This window comes from Sus scrofa, chromosome 1, assembly GCF_054392235.1.
Source record: "Sus scrofa isolate SSC_HxYL_T2T_F1_AM1 chromosome 1, Sscrofa_HxYL_maternal_Yorkshire_Landrace_v2.0, whole genome shotgun sequence".
NCBI classification, from domain to species: domain Eukaryota; kingdom Metazoa; phylum Chordata; class Mammalia; order Artiodactyla; family Suidae; genus Sus; species Sus scrofa.
Window position 1 is genome coordinate 186,048,023 of NC_139383.1, and position 26,774 is coordinate 186,074,796.

The 26,774-nt window shown below is 36.6% G+C and overlaps 1 protein-coding gene across 27 annotated transcripts in view; it reads left to right on the forward strand.

The window, feature by feature from the left end:
- The window catches only part of TOGARAM1 (TOG array regulator of axonemal microtubules 1), a 75,847-nt gene extending 57,924 nt beyond the window's left edge, over window positions 1-17,923 (forward strand). For 13 of the 27 annotated variants that reach the window (XR_014818022.1, XR_014818037.1, XR_014818041.1 and 10 more), the window contains 9 exons: window positions 1,466-1,571; window positions 1,865-2,100; window positions 2,501-2,659; window positions 5,879-6,005; window positions 8,509-8,627; window positions 11,044-11,233; window positions 13,207-13,426; window positions 16,072-16,158; window positions 16,786-17,923. Coding sequence is in view for 16 of the 27 variants with exons in the window: in XM_005659921.4 (XP_005659978.1) it covers window positions 1,466-1,571; window positions 1,865-2,100; window positions 2,501-2,659; window positions 5,879-6,005; window positions 8,509-8,627; window positions 11,044-11,233; window positions 13,207-13,426; window positions 16,072-16,158; window positions 16,786-17,039 (1,498 nt within the window). In the remaining 11 variants the exon portion in view is untranslated. Of the gene's footprint in view, window positions 1-1,465; window positions 1,572-1,864; window positions 2,101-2,500; window positions 2,660-2,853; window positions 3,053-5,878; window positions 6,006-8,508; window positions 8,628-11,043; window positions 11,234-13,206; window positions 13,427-16,071; window positions 16,159-16,785 lie in introns of those variants that run through there. The other 14 variants (XR_014818024.1, XM_084980316.1, XM_084980335.1 and 11 more) reach the window with 4 other exon arrangements.
- Window positions 17,924-26,774: the final 8,851 nt, after the last annotated feature.

The following is a 26,774-nucleotide window of genomic DNA, read 5'->3' on the forward strand; positions in this document are numbered from 1 at the left end:
GGGATCAAACCCACATCCTCAAGGATACTATTCAGGTTCATTACCACTGAGCCATGACGGGAACTCCTGATGGTAGTTTTCTTTACATGTTAAGATCAGGTTGGTTGGTAGTGGTTGGTAGTGTTAAATTTTCTCTATCCTTACTGATATTTTCTACATTTGTTCTATTAATTATTAGGCTTTTGAAATCCCCAACTATAAGATTTTCATATTCCTCAAGTTTATTTTTTGTTGTTGGTTTCCTTTTAATACTTAAATTTTGTTCAATTGGTTTCTCACTTGCATATTTCTGACCTAAAATCTTTTGTAATTGTTATCTTTGTTTTCCTATATATAATTAGCTCTTTTTTCTGTGGCTGCTTTTTAAAATATTCCCTTTAATACAATTTGATTATGATTTTCCATCCCCACAGTTCTATTTTGTGGGGATTTGTGTATGTATGGTGATTATCCTGTTTAGGATTTGTTCTTAGATCTGAGAGTTTATAGTTTTGATCAAATTTGGAAAAATTACAGCCATTAAGAATTATTTAAGAAATAAATGAAATTAAGCAATAATTTTTTTCTGCTTTCCTCTATTTTGACTCTACTTTCTATTATTTATTTTGTCTGTAGAGTTGGGTTGTTTCTGCCTCTAATGGTAACAGTAACTGTTTTATGCTTATCCAAAAAAATGAAAATTTTGAACCAGACAGATCTTAAATAGGTTTACTCTTGCCACCTTGGAATTTTAGGACTTTTCTCCCTATTTTCCATAACTTGGTAAGGGAATTTAAATGCTTAAAAAAAAAATCACCATCAATATTACCAACTAAGGAAACTCGGCTTACATTTTTCAAACGTACAAGATGGAAACCATCAATCAAGTTTGAAATGTTACATCTGAATACTACTTGAATCCACCCTCTCGTTGTTACTATTCACCTACCCTTCATCTGTCTCATTAGATAAGATAATGAAAAGTACAAATTACAGAACCATCTATCAGTAGTTTTCTGCTCTTGGATTATATTTTTACTAACAAGGTAATGGGAAGTTGCTTAATGTCCTTCTGTTTTTTTTCTGTTTTTTTTTTTTTACTGATTCGCTCACATTTGATTTGCCATTCCTCTCCCTTCTGTTCTCTAGAATATGGAATTCTTACTAGGGGAGAAATGTTGCTTTTTATTTACAAAGCATTAACTTATTTTGACTATCAGTAGTAGTTTTGGCTCTTAAAAGATCTTTTAAATTATGAAAGAGAACTATTGGAATGAACAAAACTTTCCATATTTTTTTTTGTCTTTTTGTGTTTTCTTGCAAAACTTTCCATATTTTTTATTTGAGTTTCCTACTTGATAAGGGAAAATAGCCAAGGTCTCCTCACTGGCAGTATTCCATACATCCAAAAGAAGACATCTGAGATCCTGTTCCAGTGGACCCCTGTTTAATAAGTGACTTTGCTGTTTCTTTGTTTTTCCCATAGGGAGAAGAAAATTGAAGGATTGAACTTTATTAGATGCTTAGCTGTTTTTCATTCTGAAATATTGAACACAAAGTTGCATGAAACAAATTTTGCAGTAGTTCAAGAGGTAAACTTATTTTTTCAGCTGAGTTAAAGATTGTTTGAATAACAAAGTATAACTATGCCACATTTATTTGACCTTTAAAAAAAACTGTACTCAGTGAAATCAGGCTTGTATGTAATGTAACTCAAGCTTTACTTTGCAACATTTAAAATATTTATTAAATGTTGATTTTTTTAGGACATAATATAAATCATATTAAAACATGCTACTTTGATAGTAAATTTGGTTTCAAAGTCATTATTACTGATTTTCTTTCAGAATTTCAGCAAAATATACATTTTAGAAATTTTTTTTAGGTGAAAAATTTACGCTCTGGAGTTTCTCGTGCTGCTGTGATGTGCTTAAGTGATCTTTTCACTTACCTGAAAAAGGGCATGGATCAAGAACTAGATAATACAGTAAAAGTTTTGTTGCATAAGTCGGGAGAATCAAATACATTTATAAGAGAAGATGTTGACAAAGCATTGAGAGCTATGATCACTAGTGTGACTCCTGCACGTGCAGTTGTTTCTCTTATCAATGGAGGACAAAGGTAAAGTTCAAAATAATCTGGCCTGTCCTTTATCTAACAGTGCAGTTGTTTGTAATCCAGGGTGTAAGGAAAAAAACAAGCAGATTTCACTGTTATTTCAGTCAGAAAACAAGTATTAAATAATTCCTATGTGATAAATGTCGTATTAGGTGCTAAACATATAGGGGATGATAATATTATTATTTTAATAATGTCACTTACATTCATAAATCTGGAGGTAAATGAATGTCAGTGACTGAATTTTGTTTTTAATTTCTTAGGAGGAATAGCTAATGCAAATAATTTGGCATTTTAGCCTGTAAAGGTGATGCTGAGGCTTAGGAGTAATCATTTAACTTTTAAGGTATATCTTTGGAAAATATACATCCTCTCTATTTTAATTGGCCGTGTCTCCCTGTAGCCATTTACACATTGCGGTAAGAAGATGTGCAGCTCAGCACTTATCAGATGTAGTGGAATTTATGGAACCAGAGCGTATTTTATCTGGAACAAAAGATATGGCTGAACGTATATTACCAGCTGCTGCTAAATTTGCTCAGGACAGCTCACCAGAAACCAGGTGAATAGCTGCTAATACTATTTGCTGAATCTCTTATTAAAGGGCTTAAATGCAGTAACGAAGGTTAAAAAAGAATGAGCATTTTTCTAAATGGAAAAGTGGGATCCCCAGGGATTGGTGCTGGGGGATGGTCTTATTTAATCAATTTGTAAATGATCTTGAGGGAGTGCACAGTGAATTCTCCAAATTTACAGATGATACTCCATACTTCTGGGTAGTGAGATGCCATGTCACAGGGATGATCTTCATGAAAACGGCACAAGACTGTGTGAGTGGGCAGAAAAGTGGCAGAAGAACTTCATTGTGGGCAAATGTAAGGTAATGCATTTAGGTGGAAATGATAAATTTTCCAAGCAGTCAGGTAAAATCAAGGAAATAATTGCACATGAAAAATACAGGAAGCAAAATGGATGACATGAGATATGTGCACCTAGAAAATTCCGTGGGAATTCCCACTGTGGCTCAGCAGGTTAAGAACCCGACTAATATCCATGAGGATGCGGGTTTAATCCCTGGCCTGTCTCAGTGTGTTAAGGTTCTGGCATTGCTGTGAGCCATGGCGTAGGTTGCAGATGTGGCTCAGATCTGGCGTTACCATGGCTGTGATGTAGGCTGGCAGCTGAAGCTCTAATTCTGCCCCTAGCCTGAGAACTTCCATATACCACAGGTGGGGCCCTGAAAAAAAGAAAAAAGAAAATTCCATGAATTTCTGATTGCTGTCTATGCTTGAAGAACAGTTTTATGAAGGTTAAGAAACAGAAAGATGACAAAATAATTTAAGATGTGGATGGTACTACAGTTGTAGTGCTGACAGTTTTGGATAATCAGAAGCCTAGGTTCATTTCCTAGCTCCAATCACTGTCTGCCCTTAGCAAGTTATTTAGACTCTGAAAGCCTGTGTTTCCTCATCTATATAATTAGTAAGGTTGGGGAGTTCCTGTCATGGCTCAGTGGTAATGAACCCAGCTAATATTCATGAGGATGCAAGTTCCTTCCTTGGCCTCACTCAAAGAGTTAAGGATCCAGCATTGCCGTGAGCTATGGTGTAGGTCGCAGACGTGGCTCAGATCTGGCGTTGCTGTGGTTGTGGCATAGGCCGACGGTTATAGCTCCAATTTGACCCCTAGCCTGGGAACCTCCATATGCCACAGGTGCGGCCTTAAAAAAAAATTAGTAAGGTTGTACTAGGACTAGATGATTTATAATATCCCATACAAAAATCTAAAAATCATGGCAGCTATATATGAATAGAGATTAAAGAAGAATATCACATTTTTAACATTTTAAAACAAAGATGTCCACTACTTTAGGTAACTAGAGTATTAATCTTGCAGAAGTCATTCTGTGAAAAGCTAATATAGAATGTAAATGTATTCATTTTCTATTGCTACGTGATACATTACCACAAACATAGTGATTTAAGGCAACACAGATTTTGCTTACCATTTCTTTTTTTTTTTTTTAATGAAGTATAGTTGATTTACAATGTTAGTTTCTGGTATACAACAAAGTGATTCAGTTATACATATATATACATATTCTTTTTCATATTCTTTTCCATTATGGATTATTACAGGATAATGAATATTATCCTATGCTATACAATAGGTCCTTATTATTGTTTATCTATTTTGTATGTAGTAGTTTGTATCTGATAATCCCAAACTCCTGATTTCTCCCTCTCCTATCCCTTTTCCCCTTTGGTAACCATAACTTTGTTTTCTATGTGAGTCTGTTTCTGTTTCATAAAAGTTCATTTGTGTCATATTTTAGATTCCACATGTAAGTGATATGATATTTGTATTTGTTTTTCTCTTTTTGACTTCACTTAGTATGATAAGCTCTAGGTCCCTCCATGTTGCTGCAAATGACATTATTTCCTAGCTTACCATTTTAGAAGTTCTGCATACCACAGTAAAGTTCAAAATAGTTTAGGAGGATCAGATCTCAATTGACTAGTTAGGTACAAAATAAGATTTAGATTTATAATAAATGTTTTGTGTACATTTTAACCTTTCCTTAATGGCATGGTAATTCTTCTAATCCACTTTGTCATTTCTTAGATTCTTATTTGATGTTTTAAATTTATGAGTTGATTACAACTTTCAAGTTTTATGTATTTTTTACATTTTGTGTCCCTTTTGTTTGTTTACTTATTTGTTTTAGCCATTCATTTTATTATGGCCAGTAGTAGACCTACAGTTATTAATATTCTGGGATAAAAGAGTCATCTTTGAAACTATAACTAATTAGGAGCTACTTATCTAGATGTTGACCTTATTCTGTTTGTGAAGCAAGAAAAGTAATTTTTGTTCAATGATATTTACCTCCCTTTCAATAATTTTATTACATTTGAAGGAGTCTGGTTGATATAGATGATCCTGAGATCATCCTATATTATTTCCCTCACAAAAGCCTTGCCTCCTCTGGTTCTTCTAGCTTCATATATTCCAAGTTGTAAGTAAAAGTATAACTCTAATTATTTAAAGTCCAAGCCTCCTTGAAGAATACCAATATAGCATTATTATGAGGTACTACAAGACCCCCTTAACCAAAAGTAACTCCAATATGTACTTCCACCATATCATGTACCATTAGAATGCTATCTTGGCTTAAGGTATTATCCTAAAAGAATTATTTTAAAATTCATATAGCATAAAAGAGAACATTAGACATTCATTGATATGTCAGCCACGATTTACCAAGTAACTTTGGGTATATTTTAGGTAGCAAAAAATAGGGTTTTGAAGAATTGAAACTCAGGTAAGTTTTGGCAGGAAAAAAGAAGAAAGAGAGGGTCTTAAATATAGAACTTTGGAAAGTTTAACTCAGGCAGAACATCTGGCCATCAGCTGAGTAACACGTGGTTATCAGGCCAGGAACCCAGGACAAAGACACACTTCTCTTAGTTTACAGTTCTACCCAATGCTATCCTTGATATGGACCCTAGGGTACCTGAAAATAGAGTCAAATGTTTTTGCTCTCCATCTGACACATAGCTAAAAGGTTTGAAGCTCTGTTGTTTTTCAAGGTAGGTGGCAAGAGAATGCTATACTGTCTAGTCCAGTTAGTGTAGCTACCTCATTATTTTACTTAGAATAGAGATTGCAGTCTTAATGTAGATAGTTTTTTTCTATTGGAAAAAAAATTGGATCTGAGGACACAATTGAGCTTATTAAGATTTATAGAATTATTTACATATTTCTCAAATATCCATAGGTATTATGGTCGAAAGATGCTTTTCCTCATGATGTGTCATCCTAACTTTGACAAAATGCTTGAAAAATATGTCCCATCTAAAGATTTGCCATATATTAAGGAGTCTATTAAAAGTTTACGGCAAAAGGTATGTAGAAGAGTTTATTTCTTTTTTTTTTTTTTTCTTTTTATGGCTACACCTGCAGCATATGGAAGTTTCCAGGCTAGGAATTGAATCAGAGCTGCAGCTGCTGATCTACACCACAACCATAGCAACACCAGATCTGAGCCGCATCTGTGACGTACGCTGCAGCTTGTTGCAGCACCAGATCCTTAACCCACTGAGCAAGGCCAGGGATCAAACCTGTATCCTCACAGACACTATGTTGGGTTCTTATCCCACTAAGCCACAGTAGGAACTCCAAGAAGTTTGTTTCATAAACAACTTTAAAAGCAACATTCATTTGCCCAGGAAGGTAAAAGTTAGAAATAATTCTTTGGTTATTTGTGTTAACCCTTCAGAATATATCTATAGTATCATTTCAGCAATCGCAATGCTAAATAGAGATTTGTAGTATCAGCGAATATTTATTGAACAGAAGTTTGATGTTGGGTAGATTGTAGTGTGGTTTATTGGAATTACAATACTTGGGTTTGAATTACAACTTAGAGAATTAGCAACTATATAATTTTAGGCCTGTCACTTTTTTTTTTTTCTTTTTAGGGCCACACCTGCAGCATATGGAAGTTCCCAGGCTAGGGGTCCAATCGGAGCTGTAGCTGCTAGCCTACACCATAGCCACAGCAACATGGGATCCTTAACCCACTGAGCGGGGCCAGGGATTGAACCTGGATCCTCATGGATACTAGTCGGGTTCATAACCTGCTGAGCTACAATGGGAATTCTCCACATGCTTGCTTGCTTGCTTTTTTTTTTTTTTTTTTTTTTTTCGTTTTAGGGCCACACCCACAGCATATGAAAGTTCCCAGCCTAGAGATCAAATTGGTGCTGCAACTGCTGGCCTACACTACAGCTCATGGCAACACCAGATCCTTAACCCACTGAGTGGAGCCAGAGATTGAACCCTCTTCCTCATGGATAGTCAGGTTCATTACCATTGTGGCACAGCAGGAACTCCTCCTACTTTATTTCTTAAACCAGAATTTTTTTTAGTTTTTATAAATAAATAAAAATATAATGATGTTTATCACACTTGTTCTCTGCTTTATTTACCATGTATGTTCCACTGTTACAGCTACTGACACACTGTGATGTATTGATAAGAGATCCTTGAGAACTAGCCTCATATCTTATTTATCTTGGTAGATAATGAGGATTCAAAAAAGTCTGTAGGAGTCCTCAGCAGTTTAAGGATCTGGCATTGTCACTGCTGTGGCACAGAGTCAATCCCTGGCCTTAACTTCCACATGAAGGAGTACAACCGAAAAAAAAAAAAAAAAAAAAAAGAAGAAGCAAAAGGAAAGAAAAATCTTTGTAAAATGAGTATCTGAGAGAATAACAAGCAAAATGAAAAGTGAAAAGTGTCTTGTAAAAAAGTAATCTATTTATATATTATTAACCTCGGGCAAAGGATTCATTTATGATGGGATATTTTAAATATGTATTGCAGTAAACATCTTAGAGCATTTTTTTCTGCCTATTGGTGTTGTCTTAATTCATAGAGAATTAAAATAATCATGCAAAAAATTATCTTTACTATAATGAGGGGGATTATATCAGTGAGTCATTTCAATTACAAGTATCAGAAAAAAATACGTTTAAAATAATTCTTATCAAAGTGTTTATTCTTATACTGGTGTTGCATAGAATTCATTGTTTATGTAATGTGTTCATATTTTTATATATATTCATATTTTCTATATAGATTTTAAGATTTAGAAAGAGTAGTTATAAAATATAGATAGTAATTTTTTTTTTTTTAGGTCTGCACCTGTGGCATATGAAAGTTTCCAGTCCAGGGGTCAAATCAGAGCTGCAGCTGCCTGCCTACACCACAGTCACAGCAACTTGGGATCTGAGCCACATCTGCGATCTACACCATAGCTCACAGTAATACCAGATCCCCGACCCACTGAGTGAGGCCAGGGATCAAACCCACATCTTCATGGATACTAGTCAGATTTGTTTCTGCTGCGCCACAACAGGAACTCCCAATTTTTAAAATTTTAAACAGTTTTACCAAGCCAATATCATTTCTTATTAGTTAGTCACATATTTTGTCAATTTGCTTTTAGTTACAAGATAGCTTATATATTTGATACTGTTTATTTATGTATGTATGTATTTATTTTATGGCTGCACCCACAGCATATGGAAATGCCCAGGCCAGGGATTGAATCTGATCCACAGCTGTGACAGTGCTAGATCCTTTAATCCACTGCTCCTGGCCTCGGATCGAATCTGTACCTCCTCAGTGACCCAAGCTGCTAAATTCGGATTCTTACCCACTGTGCCACAGTGGGAAATCCTGATACCCTTTAAAGCACAAGTATAGCATGTTATTAATATACACTTTCAGTCATAAAAGAGATCAACAATGACTGCTATGGAAATTACAATGTATAAGTTATTTCCCTTTACCAGCTCTAAGTCTTTTAATTGCATTGTCTTTCTTTATATTTACCTGTAGGGTTTGGGAGAGATACCACTAGATCCTCCTTCAGCGAAAGGAAGACGATCTCATACTGGCAGTGTTGGAAATACCAGGTCATCAACTGTTTATAGAGATGCTTTCAGTTCAGCGGAAAGGTAGAATCTTTTTTGAGAGTCCACATTATTAGAGAAATTACTCCCTAGTGATGGGAGTCTCATTTGAATGTTTTCATGAAACATCATGGGGGTATTTGTTGAAATTTAATGGAGTTTTGGAAGTTGGTAAGGACTTTGAAAATGTGTGGTGATTAGATTTTTTTTTTTTTTTTTTTTTTAGGGCCATACCCACATCATATGGAGGTTCCCAGGCTAGGGGTCGTAATGGAGCTGTAGCCGTCTGCTTACTCCACAGCCATAGCAACACCAGATCCGAGCTTCATCTGCAACCTAAACCACAGCTCACAGTAACGCCGGATCCTTAACCCCTTGAGCAAGGCCAGGGATCGAACTTGCATCCTTTTGGATACTAGTTGGGTTCATCAGCCTATGAGCTGCAGCAGGAACCCTAGTGATTACATTTAATAAGGCAATTATATATTCACAGCAACTTGCTTTTACATGGTCTAAACATTAATAAAAATTTAGTGTTATTGAACTTGTCAATATTAGGCCTGTGTTGGACAACGCTGATCAATTTTTTTTATTTTATAGCCTTTACTTTTCCCCCTTGATTATTAGTTATACATAGTTAGGGTTAGGGAGGGAATAAAAACTTTGAAATATACACACATTAAAGGAATTTAACCAATTACCTATAATATCACCAACCAGAAAAAAAACTGCTCTTAAAAATTTTATAAATATAATTATATATGCGGAGTTCCTATCGTGGTGCAGTGGTTAACGAATCCAAGTAAGAACCATGAGGTTGCGGGTTTGATCTCTGGCCTTGCTCAGTGGGTTAACGATCCGGTGTTGCCATGAGCTGTGGTGTGGGTTACAGACGTGGCTCGGATCCCATGTTGTTATGGCTCTGGTGTAGGCCTGTGGCTACAGCTCCAATTAGATCCCTAGCCTGGGACCCTCCATATGCTGCGGGAGCGGCCCAAGAAATGGCAAAAAGACAAAAAAATATATATATATATAGATATATATCTATATATATATATATAACTAGTATCCATGAGGATGCGGGTTCCTTCCCTGGCCTTGCTCAGTGGGTTGGGGATCTGGCATTGCCATGAGTTTTGGTATAGGTCACAGACATGGGTCAGATCTGGCATTGCTGTGGCTGTGTCGTGGCCTGGCAGCTATAGCTCTGATTCGCCCCCTAGCCTGGGAACCTCCATGTGTCTCGGTTGTGGCGCTAAAAGCAAATACATATGTATTTAAACATTATTTTAAAAGTTATATGAGGAGATACACAGTGTCTTTCATATTATCTGTATTTGTGTACCTTTGAATAATAAATTTTATTTAAAAAAATAAAAATCCATGTGAAAATATATGCTTTGGAACCTTGCTATTCAAAGTACAGTTCACAGAGAGATGTAATGAATGCTGCTGTATATCATATATGAAAGTTGACAGAGATCATCTGTCACATTGAGTGACTGCTTTATAGCAATGGAAAGCATTATGCTACCAATACTAAGTCGTTGAAATAGTAAATCCTGCTGGTCTCAAGATTATAATTTTCCCAGGCATGTTTATGTGAATATTTTGCAGAAAAATGTTAACATCTCAGGACTGAGACCGCTGTCCTTGTAAAGGCTAGCTTGTGAGGTTAGCCTTTGGCTACCAACTGGAAACTAGGATTTCTGGAGGATTCCCACCATTCCTTAACTGATAGGAGTAATTTACTGTGCCTGTATTATTTGGGTTAACAATTTGGTTAGTGCTGAAGACCTGCTTTCCTTCTGCAAGTCTAAGAATTTTGGTATGACCAAGGCAGAAAACCAGTCATGACTAACTCCCCATAAAAATAAGTTTCATTGGTAGACGACATTTCACATGCATTGTCCCAGTTTGTTGCTGGAGGAATTAAGCTTATACTGTGTGACTCCACTAGGAAAGGACCCTTCGAAACTTGAGTCTAGTTTCCTCTAGACGTTGACCCCATGTGTCTTTTCTCTTGGCTGATTTTGCTTTGTATCCTTTTGCTATAATAAAATTTAACCATGACTAAAACTACATGCTGAATCCTACGAGGCCTCCTAGCAAGCCACCAAACCCAGGGAAAATATTAGGTACCTAAAACACAGTTATTGTAGCTCTAGGTTAAGTCATTTTGTAAATTTTTTAAAAATGAACGCATGATGGAGTTCCTGTCGTAGCTCAGTGGTAACGAAGCCACCTAGTATCCATGAGGACACAAGTTCAATCCCTGGTCTCACTCAGTGGGTTAAGGATCAGGCGTTGCTGTGGCTATGGGTGGGCCAGCAGCTGCAGCTCTGATTCGACCCCTAGCCTGGGAACTTCCGTATGCCATGGGTACAGCCCTAAAAAGATGGAAAAAAAAAAAATACACTATAAGAATGATTTATTGTGTTTTACCTTTTTTTCACTTTAGAGAGGTAACTGAAATTCGTGAATTTACCAGAAAATCAGTTCCCCGCAATTCCTCAGAAAGTGCTGAGTACATTAAAGTCATAACAGGTTTATTAAATGCAAAAGACTTTCGGGATCGTATTAATGGGATCAAGCAGCTTTTATCAGATACAGAAAACAATCAAGAGCTTGTTGTTGGAAATATTGTGAAGGTAAGGACTGTAAAAATTAATTTTCATTTTTAATTGTTGGTTAACAAAGTTCAGTAGTATAAAAATTGCCTTTATCTTAATACTTGATATATATATATATATATATTACTTTAAAGTCTTAAAATAGATTTAGTGAAAATAACAGATTGTTTAGGTTCCGCTATGTTAAAAGCATTCTAGAACAATTGAAAGTAATTGAGGAAAAGAGTAAGAAAATAGCATCTTACCTGTTTGACTTCCCCCCACTAGATGACAACTCCTTGAAAGCTCCATATGTTCAGAGCTCTCAGAACCTAGCATTCAATAAGTATATCTTGAGTGAATCTATATATATTTTAAAAATCAGGCACTTAAGAGACCTGATATGACTTAGAATTAGATAATAAAATTTTTCATATGTAGGCTAGAAATTTGCATAAAGCTAATTTATATATTATGCTACTGTATTTATAAATATATTTGTACTTTATAATGTATATAAGAAGATAAAAAGCAGTGAAAAGAGAGATATAATAAATGTTAGTGGATTGTTTATGCTTCATCAGAGTTTAGGTCAGTTAATTCCAAGAGTAATTTATTCATTAAATTCCATTTTAAATTTGTATTGGGTTCATTAAATTTGGCAAACATACTGTAACAGCTCTTAATTCCAGTGGTGGTATCTCTTAATTTTCAGAAGAAAAGTAACATGTTACCATGTCATTCTTGGGAACTAGAAAGTTACATTTTCTGATATCTGTTGAGTAATTTTTATATCCTGATGTATGTATCAGGAATTATTAGTTAATAGTCAGTCTCACAGAATAGCTCTTTCCTTACCTGACATACTAAAGAATTGCTTAGCTTTCACTTTATTATATCTTGAATTTAGGAAAGCTCGGAATTAGAAGAGCAAGGAACAATTGTTTAAGTACTTAAGAGGTAATAATACAAACTTAACTCTAAAATTGCTTCGCAGGGAGTTCCCGTCCTGATGCAGCAGAAACGAATTCGACTATGAACCATGTGACTATGGGTTCGATCCCTGGCCTCACTCAGTGGGTTAAGGATCCGGCGTTGCCTTGAGCTGTGGTGTAGGTCACTGATACAGCTCGGATCTGGCATTGCTGTGGCATAGGCCAGCAGCTGTAGCTCCTATTAGACCCCTAGCCTGTGAGCCTCTATGCCATGGGTGCGGCCCTAAAAAGGAAATTAAAAAAAAAAAAAATTGCTTCACAAATCTTGTGAGAAACCTATAAACTGAAACTAGGTTAAATCTCTACAGTAAAACTTGCATATTTACTTCTGTTACAAATAGAGATAAAAATAGAATTTTTTTTAAGTTCCTAAAGTTAGCTAAACTAACCTGCACATTTTAGAAAAGAACATTTTTATCATATTTACAGTAAGTCTTAGTCATCTGTGTACTGAACAGAATTTCTCAACCTTAATTGAGTCTTTTTAGGTGATTTATGAAGGCTTCTCTTTTTGCTGAAAGAAAATTTGACCTTTAGATTTAGCATCCAAATTGTTATAAGGTTCCTATTATCTCAAGTTCATGTTAAATAAGATGTGTGTGTGGTTTGTTTTTTGTTTTTGTTTTTTGTCTTTTTGCCTTTTCTAGGGCTGCTCCCACAGCACATGGAGATTCCCAGGCTAGGGTCTAATCGGAGCTGTAGCCGCCGGCCTACACCAGAGCCACAGCAACGCAGGATCCGAGCCACATCTGCGACCTACACCACAGCTCACGGCAACGCTGGATCCTTAACCCACTGAGCAAGACCAGGGATCGAACCCGCAACCTCATGGTTCCTAGTCGGATTTGTTAACCACTGAGCCACGACAGGAGCTGTGTGTGTGTGTGTGTGTGTGTGTGTTTTAAAATAGTACATTTCTCCTTTAGAAGGATAAATACTGTGAAATGTCATAAGGAGCTTAAATATAATAGATATCAATATTATTTCACTTTAAATAATTTACCAATTTGCTTTCAGATCTTTGATGCTTTTAAATCTCGACTTCATGATTCCAATAGTAAAGTAAATCTGGTGGCTCTAGAAACAATGCATAAAATGATTCCTTTGATTAGAGACAACTTATCTCCTATAATCAACATGCTAATTCCAGCAATAGTAGATAACAATCTGAATTCCAAGAATCCAGGCATCTATGCTGCTGCCACAAATGTTATTCAGGCACTGATTCAGCATGTAGGTAAGAAATCTTACTTTGTCACTCATTATTTTGGCTGTAGTTTCTGGTTCTACACATTTTTTGTAATGCCAAAAACCTAGCTGTTCAATTTTTGTCATTTAATGTTGTGATAAAATTTTTTTATTTTCTCAGTAGTAATTTTAGTTATTTTTAGTTAAATACCATCCGATTAGATCAACTTTCTCTCCTTAATTTTTTTTTGTCCTTTTTTTTTTTTTCCTTCTGTCTTTTTAGGGCATATGGAGGTTCCCAGGCTAGGGGTCTAATCAGAGCTATAGCTTCCAGTGTACACCAGAACCACAGCAATGCCAGATGTGAGCCACATCTGCAACCTACACCACAGCTTACAGCAATGCCGGATCCTTAACCACTGAGCGAGGCCAGGTATCGAACCTGTAACGTCATCATTCCTAATCAGATTCTTTTCCGCTGTGCTATAACAGGAACTCCCTCCTTACTTTTTGACTTTTCAATTCTTGTTTTCTACATCAACTTCATATATGACGCAATTATCTCAAAATAGATCATATATTTAAATGTAAAATTTAACTGCATAACTTTTTTGTTGTTGTTGTTGCTGTTTAGGGCCATACCTGTGGCATATGGAGGTTCTCTGGCTAGGGGTCCAATTAGAGCTACAGCTGCCAGCCTACACCACAGCCACAGCAACGCCAAATCTGAGCCGCATCTGCGACATACACCACAACTCACAGCAACACCAGATCCTTAACCCACTGAGTGAAGCTAGGGATTACAAACCAGTGTCCTCAGGGGTACTAGTTGGGTTGGCTATTGCTGAGCCACAATGGGAACTGCTAACTTAAACTTTTAGACTATAATAAGAAAATCCTTAGGACCTATACTTGTGAAGAGTTGTTAGCATAACGCTAAAACTATGATCCATAAAAAGTCCATAAATTGGATTTCACCAAAATTTAAAACATTTGTTCTTCAAAACTCTTTTTTTTGTTGTTGTTTTGGCCACACCCACTGCATGTGGAAGTTCCTGGGCCAGTAGTCAAACCTGCACCACAGCAGCTACCCACACCACTACAGTGACAATGCTGGATCCTTAAGCTGCTGTGCCATAAGAGAAGTCCAACCCTATTTTTTTTCTAGATCAAAATATTTATTTTTGTCTGAGTTCCAGTCATGGCCCATCAGAAATGAATCTGACTAGGAACCATGTGGTGCAGGTTTGATCCCTAGGCTTGTTCATTGGCTAAGGATCCAGCGTTGCTGTGAGCTGTGATGAAGGTTCCAGACAAGGCTCAGATCTGGTGTTGCTGTGGCTGTGGTGTAGGCCGGCAGCTTTGGCTCCGATTAGACCCCTAGCCTGGGAACCTCCATGTGTTGCGGGTGCGGCCCTAGAAAGACAAAAGACAAAAAATATATATATATATATTTTGTGTGTGTTACAAAAGTAAAAATAAATATAAGTGAGTAATAAAATAAGCATATTTTTAAAATAGCTTATCCTGGGATCTCTGTCCTGGGTTTTAGTAAACAGTTCAAGTTTAGGTTGCGTCAATAGTTCTGGATGCTGAGGTCTCCATCTTTCATAACCATGTTTCTGTAGTTTAGCTCATAATTAACTAGAGAAGTCATCCTCTATGTTGTCATCCCAATTATTCTACAAAACAAACTACAGACTTGGAGGAAATAGCTGACAAAGAATTCATATCTAGAATATACAAAGGCCTCTTAAAATTCAATGTTTTTTTAAAAAGCAAACAATCTAACTAGAAAATGGGCAAAAACATGAAGAAACATTTATAGGGATGGCAAATAAACACATAAAAAGATGTTTAACATCACCAGTCATTAGGAAAATGCAAATACAACTTAAGACCATTTTCATTACATGAGTGTGTTAGTCTGTCCAGGTTGTTGTAACAAACTACCACAGATTGGATGGCTTAGAAACAGCAAACATTTATTTTTCACCGTTCTGGAGCCTGGGAAGTCCAAGATCAAGACACCAGCAGATTAAGTGTTAGATGAGGACCCTCCTCCTGGTTTATAAATGTCCATCTTTTTACTATGTCCTCAGATGGTAGAAGGGGCAAGGGAGATCTTTAAGACCTCCTTTACAAAAGCACTGATCCCATTCATGAGGGGTCCACCTTCATGTGTTGATTACCCCTCAAAAGCTCCACCTTCAAACATCATCACACTGGGAATTGAGTTTCAGCTTATGAATTTGGGTGGGGGACACAAACATTCAGTCTGTAGCAAGTATTGGAACAGCTAAAATTAAAAATAGGGACAACACAAGTTCCCATTGTAGTTCAGCAATAATGAGCCCAACTAGTATCCATGAGGTTGTGGGTTTGATCCCTGGCCTCCCTCAGTGGCTTAAGGACCACGTTCGCCTCAGCTGTGGCACTGATTAGATCCCTGGCCCAGGAACTTCATATGCTGTGGGTGTGGCCAAAGGAAAAAAAAAAAATAGTGACAACACCAAATGCTAACAAGTTTGCAGAGAAACAGCAACACCAGATCTTTAACCCACACTGAGTGACGCCAGGGATCAAACCTGCATTCTCGTGGATACTGTTCGGGTTTGTTACTGCTGAGCCACAACGGGAACTCCAGATCTTATAATTCTTTAAACATGTATCTCTGTTATTCTTTTTGTTTAGATAATTACTTACTTCTGCAACCATTTTGCACAAAAGCTCAGTTTTTAAATGGAAAGGCCAAACAAGATATGACTGAAAAGCTTGCTGGTAAATATTTTTTAATTGTTATTTCTAAAGAAGTATTTTATTAGCCAAGGATACACTGATGGGTATTTCAATTCAATTTTAGGATAGCTATCAAACTAATATCATTATCCATGAAGTAGAAATAAATTGTATAATAATCCACAAAAGGACCTTTTAAGACCTGTACCCCAAAAATTTTCTTCAAAAGAATTTTATTTCTTTTTTACCCAGTGAGTGTTTAGTCTTCCTGTTAGTAGAAATAAACAAGATAAATAAAAAAGACATTAAAATCAAATGTTGATACTCATAGAAAACTGCTATTTCAAATTAAGTGTTTAATAAAAATCTGTATGAGTTTAAAATATGTATGTTTTGACTTAATTACATTTGGAAAACACTGAGGTGAATTTTTGGTTTCATTTCTGTCTTTATTACTTTTTCCTGAACTAATTGTAATATGTAGAATTCTAATATTCAGAGATCCAAGTCTTTGGGAGCTAAGTTTCTGGCCTTACTTTTTTTGAAGATACCTAACATTTTAGGGCAAATAGCATAGGGAAGAAGCTTAGTTTATTTTACATGCTTTTTAATTGTCAGAACTTGATTATTTTTTAAAACCTCACTGTTTACCATATTTTTATGTTTCAGATATTGTTACAGAACTTTATCAAAGGAAGCCCCATGCCACAGAACAAAAAGTGTTGGTTGTTTTATGGCATCTCTTAGGGAACATGACAAATAGTGGCTCTCTGCCTGGAGCTGGAGGAAATATACGAGCAGCCACAGCTAAATTATCAAAAGTGCTTTTTACACAGATGGGTCAGAATCTGTTAAATCAGGCTGCATCTCAACCATCACACATAAAAAAGAGTTTAGAGGAATTGCTCGATATGACAATTTGAAATGAATTATGGGTCTTTGATGAAATATGGTTTAACGAACAAAACCGTTTACATGATGACAAATGGAAGTTTTTTTAAAATTAGATTTTCAGTGCCTGCACTTCTCATTCAGTAAACTAAGTCAATAGCTATTTTTGTTTGTAGCCTGTAAGTATACTATCAACCCTGTCACTTGCACCCATCACACAAAAATCTAAAATGATGTCTAATATTCATGAAATCTGACGCACATGGGGTGAATCCAATTTTAATATTTTTGAGAAAAGTCCTGCTCATTTGCACTATTCTATATAGTAACTGCAATTTTGTTGCCCTATATGTACAATTAGACCTTTTAATTAAAAATATACCTTTTATTATGTAATCATGTTCTGCTATGTCTCATTCCTCAGCCTTATTTTATGAAGTGGAAGAAGAGTCATTAAACTATGTTATCACAAACTAAGTTTTGTGTGCTGTTTGTGAAAAACATGTATTTCTGAAATCAGTCTGCTAATATGATTCTGCAGTATTAGCTTGCTTTTGCTGCTGTGTTAATGTGATATATTTGCTCACCATTTGGGTTTAATCATCTACATAATTGTGAAATTTAACAGACTATAATAAAGCATGATGACCAAAGTTTTAGAAAACATTTAGACATTTTAAATGCACGTTTAAGGAAACGTGTCGAATGTAACTTCCCTATTTTTGTGTGCAAAACACTAAATTTTATTTCTGTATGTCCTGACATTATAAAGGTGTTATTTTGCTGCCCAGTTGTGTAATTCTCAAATATAGTGCCAGGTATTCTATAGCTTTTCTCAGAATTCTTGGGCTATAAGTACTGTATGCATCTTAAAAAAGAAAAGAAATGTTATAAAATAAAAGGATTTATTTCTGTAGATGTGTGAGAGGTGTCCTATTTTTCCAGCTTCTATATATGTTAAAATTGGGAAAATAATGTATTATAATATTGACCTATCACTTTCACTTTTTACTTGATACAATATTAACCTATCTCTATTGATCTAACAGTAGAACCACATTATAATTCTAGCTTTATAGGAAATTAGCTCTGTGATCTTGGGCAAGTCACTTACCAGGTTGAAGCTTCAGTTTTGTCATCTCTAAAATGTGAGGGCTTGGAGTTTCTTAGTAGTTCAGTGGGTTAGGGTTCCGGCACAGTCACTGCTGTGGCTCGGGCCACTGCTGGATGCTGTGGATGGATTCTATTCCTGGACCTGGAGTTTCCCCATGCCATGGTCGTGGCATTAATTAATTAAATGTGGGGGCTGCACTAGATTTTTAAAGTTCCATTTTGCTCCAAAATTCTGTGATTCTGTGTTGTAGCTTATAATCACTTTATTACAGTTATGAACTTCATTCTTTTTCACTTCTTGTGTCACTGACCAGTTTTTTAATATATTTGGCTGCTTTTTATTTTTTTCAATTTGAATTTTTTTTTAGGGCTGCATCCTTGGCTTATGGAGATTCCCAGGCTAGAGATCCAGTTGGAGCTGTAGCTGCTGGCCTATACCAAAGCCACAGGAACACAGGATCTGAGCCGTGTCTGCAAGCCTACACCATAGCTCACAGCAACAATGGATCCTTAACCCACTGAGCAAGGCCAGGCATCAAACCTGGGTCTTCATGAATGCTAGTCAGATTCGTTTCCTCTGAGCCAGGATGGAAACTCCTGCTTTTTATTTTATTTATTTACTTATTTTTGTCTTTTGTCTTCTTTAGGGCTGCAGCAAAAAAAAAAAAAAAAAAAAAATTGTGACTGTATTAAACCACAATTTCTGAGAAAATAAAGCAAACAAAATTTTGAAGCTTATTTGAAAGGAGAGTAAAGTCATGGTTACTTTGTCTATTTATATATACCTTTATAATTAAATACATTTAAAATTCTTTTTCTTCTAGATGATTTTTATCGTGTTCCTATAATTTAGGTCCAAAGTTGGCAAACATTTTCTGTAAAGGACCATAAAATAAAAATTTTGGCTTTATAGGCCACAGACAAATTTTGGCATTATATTCGTCATTTTTTTTTTTTTTTACAACTCTTTGAAAATGTAAAAAAAAATCACTAGCTCATGACAAACAGAAACAGATCTCTGACATAGTTTGCCACCACCTAAGTTTTTTTGTTTTTTTTTTTTTTTTTTGGTTTAATTAGGACCACAGCTATGGCATATGGAAGTTCCCAGACTAGGGGTCAAATCATAGCTGCAGCTGCTGGCCTACACCACAACCATAGCAATGCCAGATCTGAGCCGTGTCTTCAACCTATGCTGAAGCTTGCCCAAACTATGCCATGTTGCCAGATCCTTAAGCCACTGAATGAGACCAGGGATCAAACCCACATCCTTGTGGATACTAGTCAGGTTCTTAGTCCTCTGAGTCACATCTGGAACTCCTGCTTCACTCTTCATTATATTCATTATTCAAACAATAGTTATAAATTCCAAGTATTATTAATTGACCAAATTTATCATTTGCAAATGTGCCTACTAAATTTGCATTGATTGTTAGATATATTGAAGGTAAATTTTAAAGGCAGAAGAGGAGCATTACTTTATATGTAACCTTAATCATCCCTTATTTTCAGTGATTATTTTGCATTCAAAAAGTACAGTTAATTTATCACTACTATTAATACGAAAGCTTTACTTCACATAATCTGTGTTTTATTATAAAGAAAATAGCCATAATGTAACAGTCCCACATCTTAAAGGTTTTTCTCTGTGTTAGTAACTTCTTGATACTGAGAACTCAGAAGTCTAGCTAGCACTCTGTTAAGAAGAACTTACCAGCCCAGAAATGAGGAAGGATTGGAGACTGACCACTGATTGAAAAAACTAAAAAAGAGCTGAAGGCCCGAATTAATCAGAATAAAGGAATTTTTTTTTAACCAGCAGTGATAGTGATAAAAGTCTAACCCCACCAGCACTGCAACTAAAAAAATTTTAAAGAAGTAATTCCCATCGTGGCGCATCGGAAACGAATCAGACTAGGAGCCATGAGGTTGTGGGTTCAATCCCTGGCCTTGCTCAGGGAGTTAAGATCTGGCATTGCCGTGAGCTGTGGTGTACGCTTAAGATGGTGGCTTGAATCTGGCATGGCTGTGGCTGTGGCGTAGGCCGGCAGCTGTAGCTCCAATTAGACCCCTAGCCTGGGAAACTCCATATACCTCCAGTGTGGCCCTAAAAAGTGGGAAAAAAATTAAAAATAAAAAAAAAAAATGAAATGGCATCTTTACCCAATGGAATCCATAGCATACAGTCATTAAAAATGTTTAATCAGGAGTTCCCGTCGTGGCGCAGTGGTTAACAAATCCGACTAGGAACCATGAGGTTGCGGGTTCGGTCCCTGCCCTTGCTCAGTGGGTTAACGATCCGGCGTTGCCGTGAGCTGTGGTGTAGGTTGCAGATGCGGCTCGGATCCCAAGTTGCTGTGGCTCTGGCGTAGGCCGGTGGCTATAGCTCTGATTCAACCCCTAGCCTGGGAACCTCCATATGCCGCGGGAGCAGCCCAAGAAATAGCAACAACAACAACAACAACAACAAAAAAAAGACAAAAAAAAATGTTCAATCATTTAAATGACAGAACAATGTTTACAATGTATTAAAGGGAAAAAACCTGACTAAAATGAATATATTGTCTCTATTTATTAAGTACATACACAAAAACAGAGCAGGAATTATATACACCAACATGTAAATCGTGGTAGTCTGTAGGTAAAGAACTTAAAGTTTTCATTGTACTATTCTGCAGTTTCTATTTTTTCAGAAATGTGCAACATGTATTGACTGTGTAATAAAATTTAAATTATATGGTAATCTGAAGAAAATATGAAAATAAAAATAATGTGAAAAGAAAAAATATGTCAAAGAAGAGATATAGTAGTAAATATCAAAGTGCTAAGGGAGGTAGAGTGATATGACAGAAGGGAGATGAGAAGAAATGGAAGCAAGATATTATAAAGGTAGAGAGCATGAGACTGATTCGAAGAGCATGGATTTGGAACCCAGTTTTACTATTACTAGCTAAACTTTATATATATCCTGCAGTTGGTGTGAAGTACAAAATTAGCATGGTATTATGTATAAGAAAACATTTGTAAACCTCAAATTCATTGCTCCCAGCAGCGAATGAAGTTGAGGAAAGATGCACAGAAACCCTACAGAAACTTTACTGCTAAAATAAACTAATCCTACTTATTTCATTGCTGGTTAGGAGGTTAAAGGCATCAAATGAAGGCAAAATCAGTTAAGTACTATATTAACATTAATGAATTAGAGTTTTAGAATGCATACTTTAGAGTACGTAAATTCTTTTTTTTTCTTTTTTTATGATTTTTTCCCATTATAGTTGATTTACAGTTTTCTGTCAATTTCTACCGTAAGCAAAGTGACCCAGTTGAACACATATAATTTTTCATGCATTATCCTCTATCATGTTCCATCACAAGTGACTAGATATAGTTCCATGTGCTATAAAGTAGGATCTCATTGCTTATCTACTCCAAAGGCAATAGTTCACATCTATTAACCCCAAACTCCCAGGCCAGCCCCCTCAGCAACCACAAGTTTGCTCCCCCTCCCCCTCAGGCAACCACAAGTCTGTTCTTCAAGTCAATGAATTTCTTTTCTGTGGAAAAGTTCATTTGTGCCGTATATTAGAGTCCATGTATAAGTAATATCATGTGGTATTTGTCTTTCTCTTTCTGACTTACTTCACTTAGTATGAGAGTCTCTAGTTCCATCCATGTTGCTGCAAATGGCATTATTTTGTTCTTTTTCGTGGCTGAGTAGTATTCCACTGTGTATATACTACCTGTTCTTAATCCATTCATCTGTTGATAGACATTTAGTTTGTTCCATGTCTTGGCTATTGTGAATAGTGTGGCAATGAACATAGGGGTGCATGTATCTTTTTCAAGGAAAGTTTTGTCCTGATACATGCTCAGGAGTGGAATTGCTGGGTCATATGATATTTCTACATTTAGTTTTCTGAGGTACCTCCATACTGTTTTCCATAGTGGTTGTACTAATTTACATTCCCACCAACAGTGTAGGAGGGTACCCTTTTTTCTACACCCCCTCCAGCATTTGTTATTTGTGGACTTATTGATGATGGCCATTCTGGCCAGCATGAGGTGGTATCTCATAGTAGTTTTGGTTTGCATTTCTCTAATAATTAGTGATGTTAAGCATTTTTTCATGTGCCTCTTGGCCACCTGTATATCTTCTTTGGAGAAATGTCTATTCAGGTCTTTTGCCCAGTTTTCAATTGTGTTGTTGGGTTTTTGTTGTTATTGTTTTCAGTCTTTTGGGGCAGTACTGAAGCATATGGAGGTTCCAAGGCTAGGGGTCCAATCGGAGCTGTAGCCCCTGGCCGGCCTAGGCCAGAACCACAACAATATAGGATCTGAGCCCCACCTGTGACCTATACCACAGCTCATGGCAATGCCGGATCCCTAACCCACTGAGTGAGGCCAGGGATGGAACCCACATCCTCATGGATACTAGTCAGGTTCACTAACCACTGGACCATGATGGGAACTCCCATCCCATCTTGTTGGTTTTTTTACCATTGAGTTGTGTTAGTTCTTTGTATATTTTAGAAATTAAGCCCTTGTCAGTTGCATCATTTGAAACTACTTTCTCCCATTCCATAGGTTGTCTTTTTGTTGTTTTTTAATGGTTTCCTTTGCTGTGCAAAAAAGCTTGTCAGCTTGATTAGGTCCCACTGGTTTATTTTTGCTTTTATTTCTGTTGCCTTGGGAGACTGACCTGAGAAAACATTTGTATGGTTGATGTCAGAGAATGTTTTTCCTATGTTTTCTTCTAGGAGTTTTATGGTGTCTTATCTTATGTTTAAGTCTTTAAGTAATTTTGAGTTTATTTTTTGCATGGTGTGAGGATGTGTTTCAGTTTCATTGATTTACCTATGGCTGTCCAGTTTTCCTAGCACCACTTGCTGAAAAGACTGTCTTTTTCAAGTTTTATATTCTTGCCTCCTTTGTCGAGGATTAATTGACAATAGGTGTCTGGGTTTAAGAGTAAGTACATTCTTTTTTTTTTTTTTTTTTTTTTTTTTTTGCTTTTTAGCAAAAAACCTGTGGCACCTAGAGGTTTCCAGGCTAGGGGTTGAATCCGAGCTGTTGCCACCAGGCTACGCCACAGCCACAGCATTGCCAGATCCAAGCCGCATCTATAACATAAACCACAGCTCATGGCAACACTGGATCCTTAACCCACTGAGCAAGGTGAGGAATTGAACCTGCATCCTCATAGATGCTAGATTTCATTTCCACTGAGCCACAACGGGAACTCTGAGTGTGTAAATTCTTAATTCATACTTAAATTCTTCTCTGGGAAACAATGGGATAAAAATTTCAAGGCACTAAAGTGAACTGTAGGTTTAGCAAAGTTATCTCTTTTTTTTTAAAATACTGGAGCATGGAATGTTTGAGACAATGTTAAATAAAAGGAAGACAATGATGTGGTACCAAATTATGATCAGTCTTGAGTGACTTGTTCACCTCTATGCATGTACTGGGTGCCTTGGCCTATACTGGGTGCTGTAAATAAATAATACTTGAATAAAATGTTGAATGATGTGTATATTTGATATTTTTTCTGGAGTAGTGTTTTCAAGGGTGGAGTGTGGTATATTTCACAAATTAACCTGTAAAGGAGGGATAATTTGATAGAGCAGGGAGAAACTGTAAACAAAGAAATCAATTTGGAAATACTGATCCAAAGGCCTCTTCTGACAAATGGATTTCATCAAATGTCACAAGCCAATGGATTGATAGTGTGCCTGTTTAATGTGTTGAAAAAGAGTAAGAGGTTACAGCAAGTTTCAATAAGAAAGAATGTAGTGATCTACTTACTCTCCAGGGCCCAGAGCCAGATTCTAGATAGTAAAGGCCTAAAGAAGAGTAGAAGCAGTGAGAATTGAAAGAATAGATCTGAGAGGTATTCCAGTGGCAGGATTGACTGAGTTGATGACATACTTAGATTAGGAACATAAAGGGGTTGGGTTTCTCATACTAGAGGCTAGTGGATGCTGGTGCCATTAAGTGAAATGAAGAACACTGGTGGAGGAAGCAGGTATTAGAGAAAAGGTGAGTGTAATGCTTTCAGACCCCTGTGAGAGAACTTAAGTATGAAGGCACAGTTCTGAATTTAAACTGCAGCTTTGCATGTATTATATCTATGGCCAAGAGGATTAGAAGAAAAGAAGGCAGGAAGGAGAGGAGGAAATGAGGGAAGAGGGGAGAAGAAAAAGGAAAAACACCCAACTGCCATGAGCAAAAAGCAAATTTTTTATTAATGCTTGTAACCAAAGCCAAAAACTCTGGCCTTAAACCAGGCTTGACTCAGGGCTCAAATAATAACACCAAGAACTAGTCTCTCTCTTCTTTACCCAGAAACAGCCAATTTCTCTGTGTTTCATTGATCAGAACTGGATCACATGTATATCCCTAAATCAGTCATTGGCAAATAGAAATGGGATTGCCATGACTGGTTTATAAAGATTATGTTTAAGCTCATAGAGGTGGGCACATTATTACCTGATACATGAAAGAAAAAAAAAAACTTTTTAAAGCTAAATATATAACTAACACAGCAATATGAATATACTTAAAAGAGTAGCATGAATGTACATGGAATATATAAATAGTGACTAGACAGCAACACACACATGCACACGCACAATATTTTTGCAAATATTGGCTGTTCATTGTGTCCCAGTTGATTTAGCTATTAAAGCCTGAAAACTCCATGACACTGAAAAAATAAAACTTATCCTCCTCTTACATTTACATTATTCTCTTTTTGCAGTATTATTTGTGAAGTGTGTGGAAATTTCCTAGTCCTTAACATATAACAACACATAGCTTTAATTCAATTTTAGAACATATTATGTCCAATTCTCCACGTCTACTAAAGATACAAGCCATAATGAAAAGTTTTTTTTTTTTTTTTTGTGGGGAGGGCGTCACACCTGTGACATATGGAAGTTCTCAGGCTAGGGGTAAAATCAGAGCTACAGCTGTCAGCCTTCACCATAGCTCACAGCAGCACTGGATCCTTAAGCCACTGAGCAAAGTCAGGGTTTTAACCGACATCCTCGCAGATGCTAGTCAGCTTCCTTACCACTGAGCCTTGTTGGGACCTCCCAGTATTATGATTTTTAATGGACAAAGTAACAATATCATAAACTAGGCTTGTGGGTTCAGAGAAGCCATCTGTAGGGAAGCAACATTTTAAATAAGTTGTAAATATTGAGTTAAATAGACAATAAGAAAAGAAAGGAAAGGCACGTTCTATGTACCTTCAAAGATCAGGGACTAAGAACATGAAAGAAGGTAGACTGCACTGTGTCACACTGAGCAGGATAGAGTGGTTCCAGATGAAAATAGAGATGTGAACAAGAACAAGAGTAAAAGCCTAAGGATTTCTGTTTTTATCCCCTAGGACCTGCTATAGGAAGTCATGACCAATTGCAGATATAGTTTCATAACCCTCTGTCAAGAGAACACAAAGGCTTGAAATAGGGAAATTGAGGGCAATTAGAAATCAAAATGCAAATCTCCCTCTTTCTTTGACATTTTTATAGCTGGGAAACCATTAAACAAATTAACAATTTAATAAATTATCCAGAAATTGGATCAATCTTAACGACCCAAATAACTTTCAGGAAGACTGAATTAAGGCAATACCATTTCTACAAAATCTCAAAGATCAGGTAATAATAGGGAAGAACCAGATCCATATTGAGTTTGGATTTAAAACTCCTAGAGCCACAATTTTCTTTTACTTGTTTTAACCAGTAAGAAGGAATACTAAATATAGAAGTCTAAATGTTTAGAACTAATACAAGAGCCATCAATTTATTTAGTGATGGATTTATTTACAATGTAAATTAACATTCCTGGAGTTCCCGTTGTGGCGCAGTGGTTAACACGAATCCAACTAGGAACCATGAGGTTGTGGGTTCGGTCCCTGCCCTTGCTCAGTGGGTTAAGGATCCGGCGTTGCCGTGAGCTGTGGTGTAGGTTGCAGACGCGGCTCGGATCCTGCGTTGCTGTGTCTCTGGCGTAGGCCGGCGGCTACAGCTCGGATTCGACCCCTAGCCTGGGAACCTCCATATGCCGTGAGAGCAGCCCAAGAAATGGCAAAAAGACAAAAAAAAAAAAAAAAAAAAAAAAAAAAAAAAAGCAAAAAAAACCCATTCCATTTCCTGGAGAAAATATGTACTGTAAATTAAATGAACCACTCGGTACTTATGCATCTTTTCATTGAATATTACATTCTGAAAAGATCAAACAGGAACTTTTACTGAATAGCCCAGAATGAAGTGATTAACACTGGATATCATAAGGAGCTTTTGTTCTCTTACCAGTCACAATCCCAGAAAGAAATACATAGCATACCAGCATCAGGGTAATTTCAGAAGTGGTTAGTAAGAGACTATTTACAATGGGTTAGGGAAACCTGGAACCTAGAAGAAGAAAATTGTACGGAGAGGGCTGCCCAAAATGCCAGCATGGTAGGAGATAGGGGAGTAAATACTCTGACCTCATTTCTCTAGTCTGTTCTTCCAGGACCCTATTGGCCAGACCCAATAAGAAACCAGAGAGCAAGGGTCAGTCTCTGAAGAATGCAGTAGGTTGGACAGTTGACTTGGAGAAGCAAACGGAAGAAATCCATTACATTAATAAATTTCCCCCAT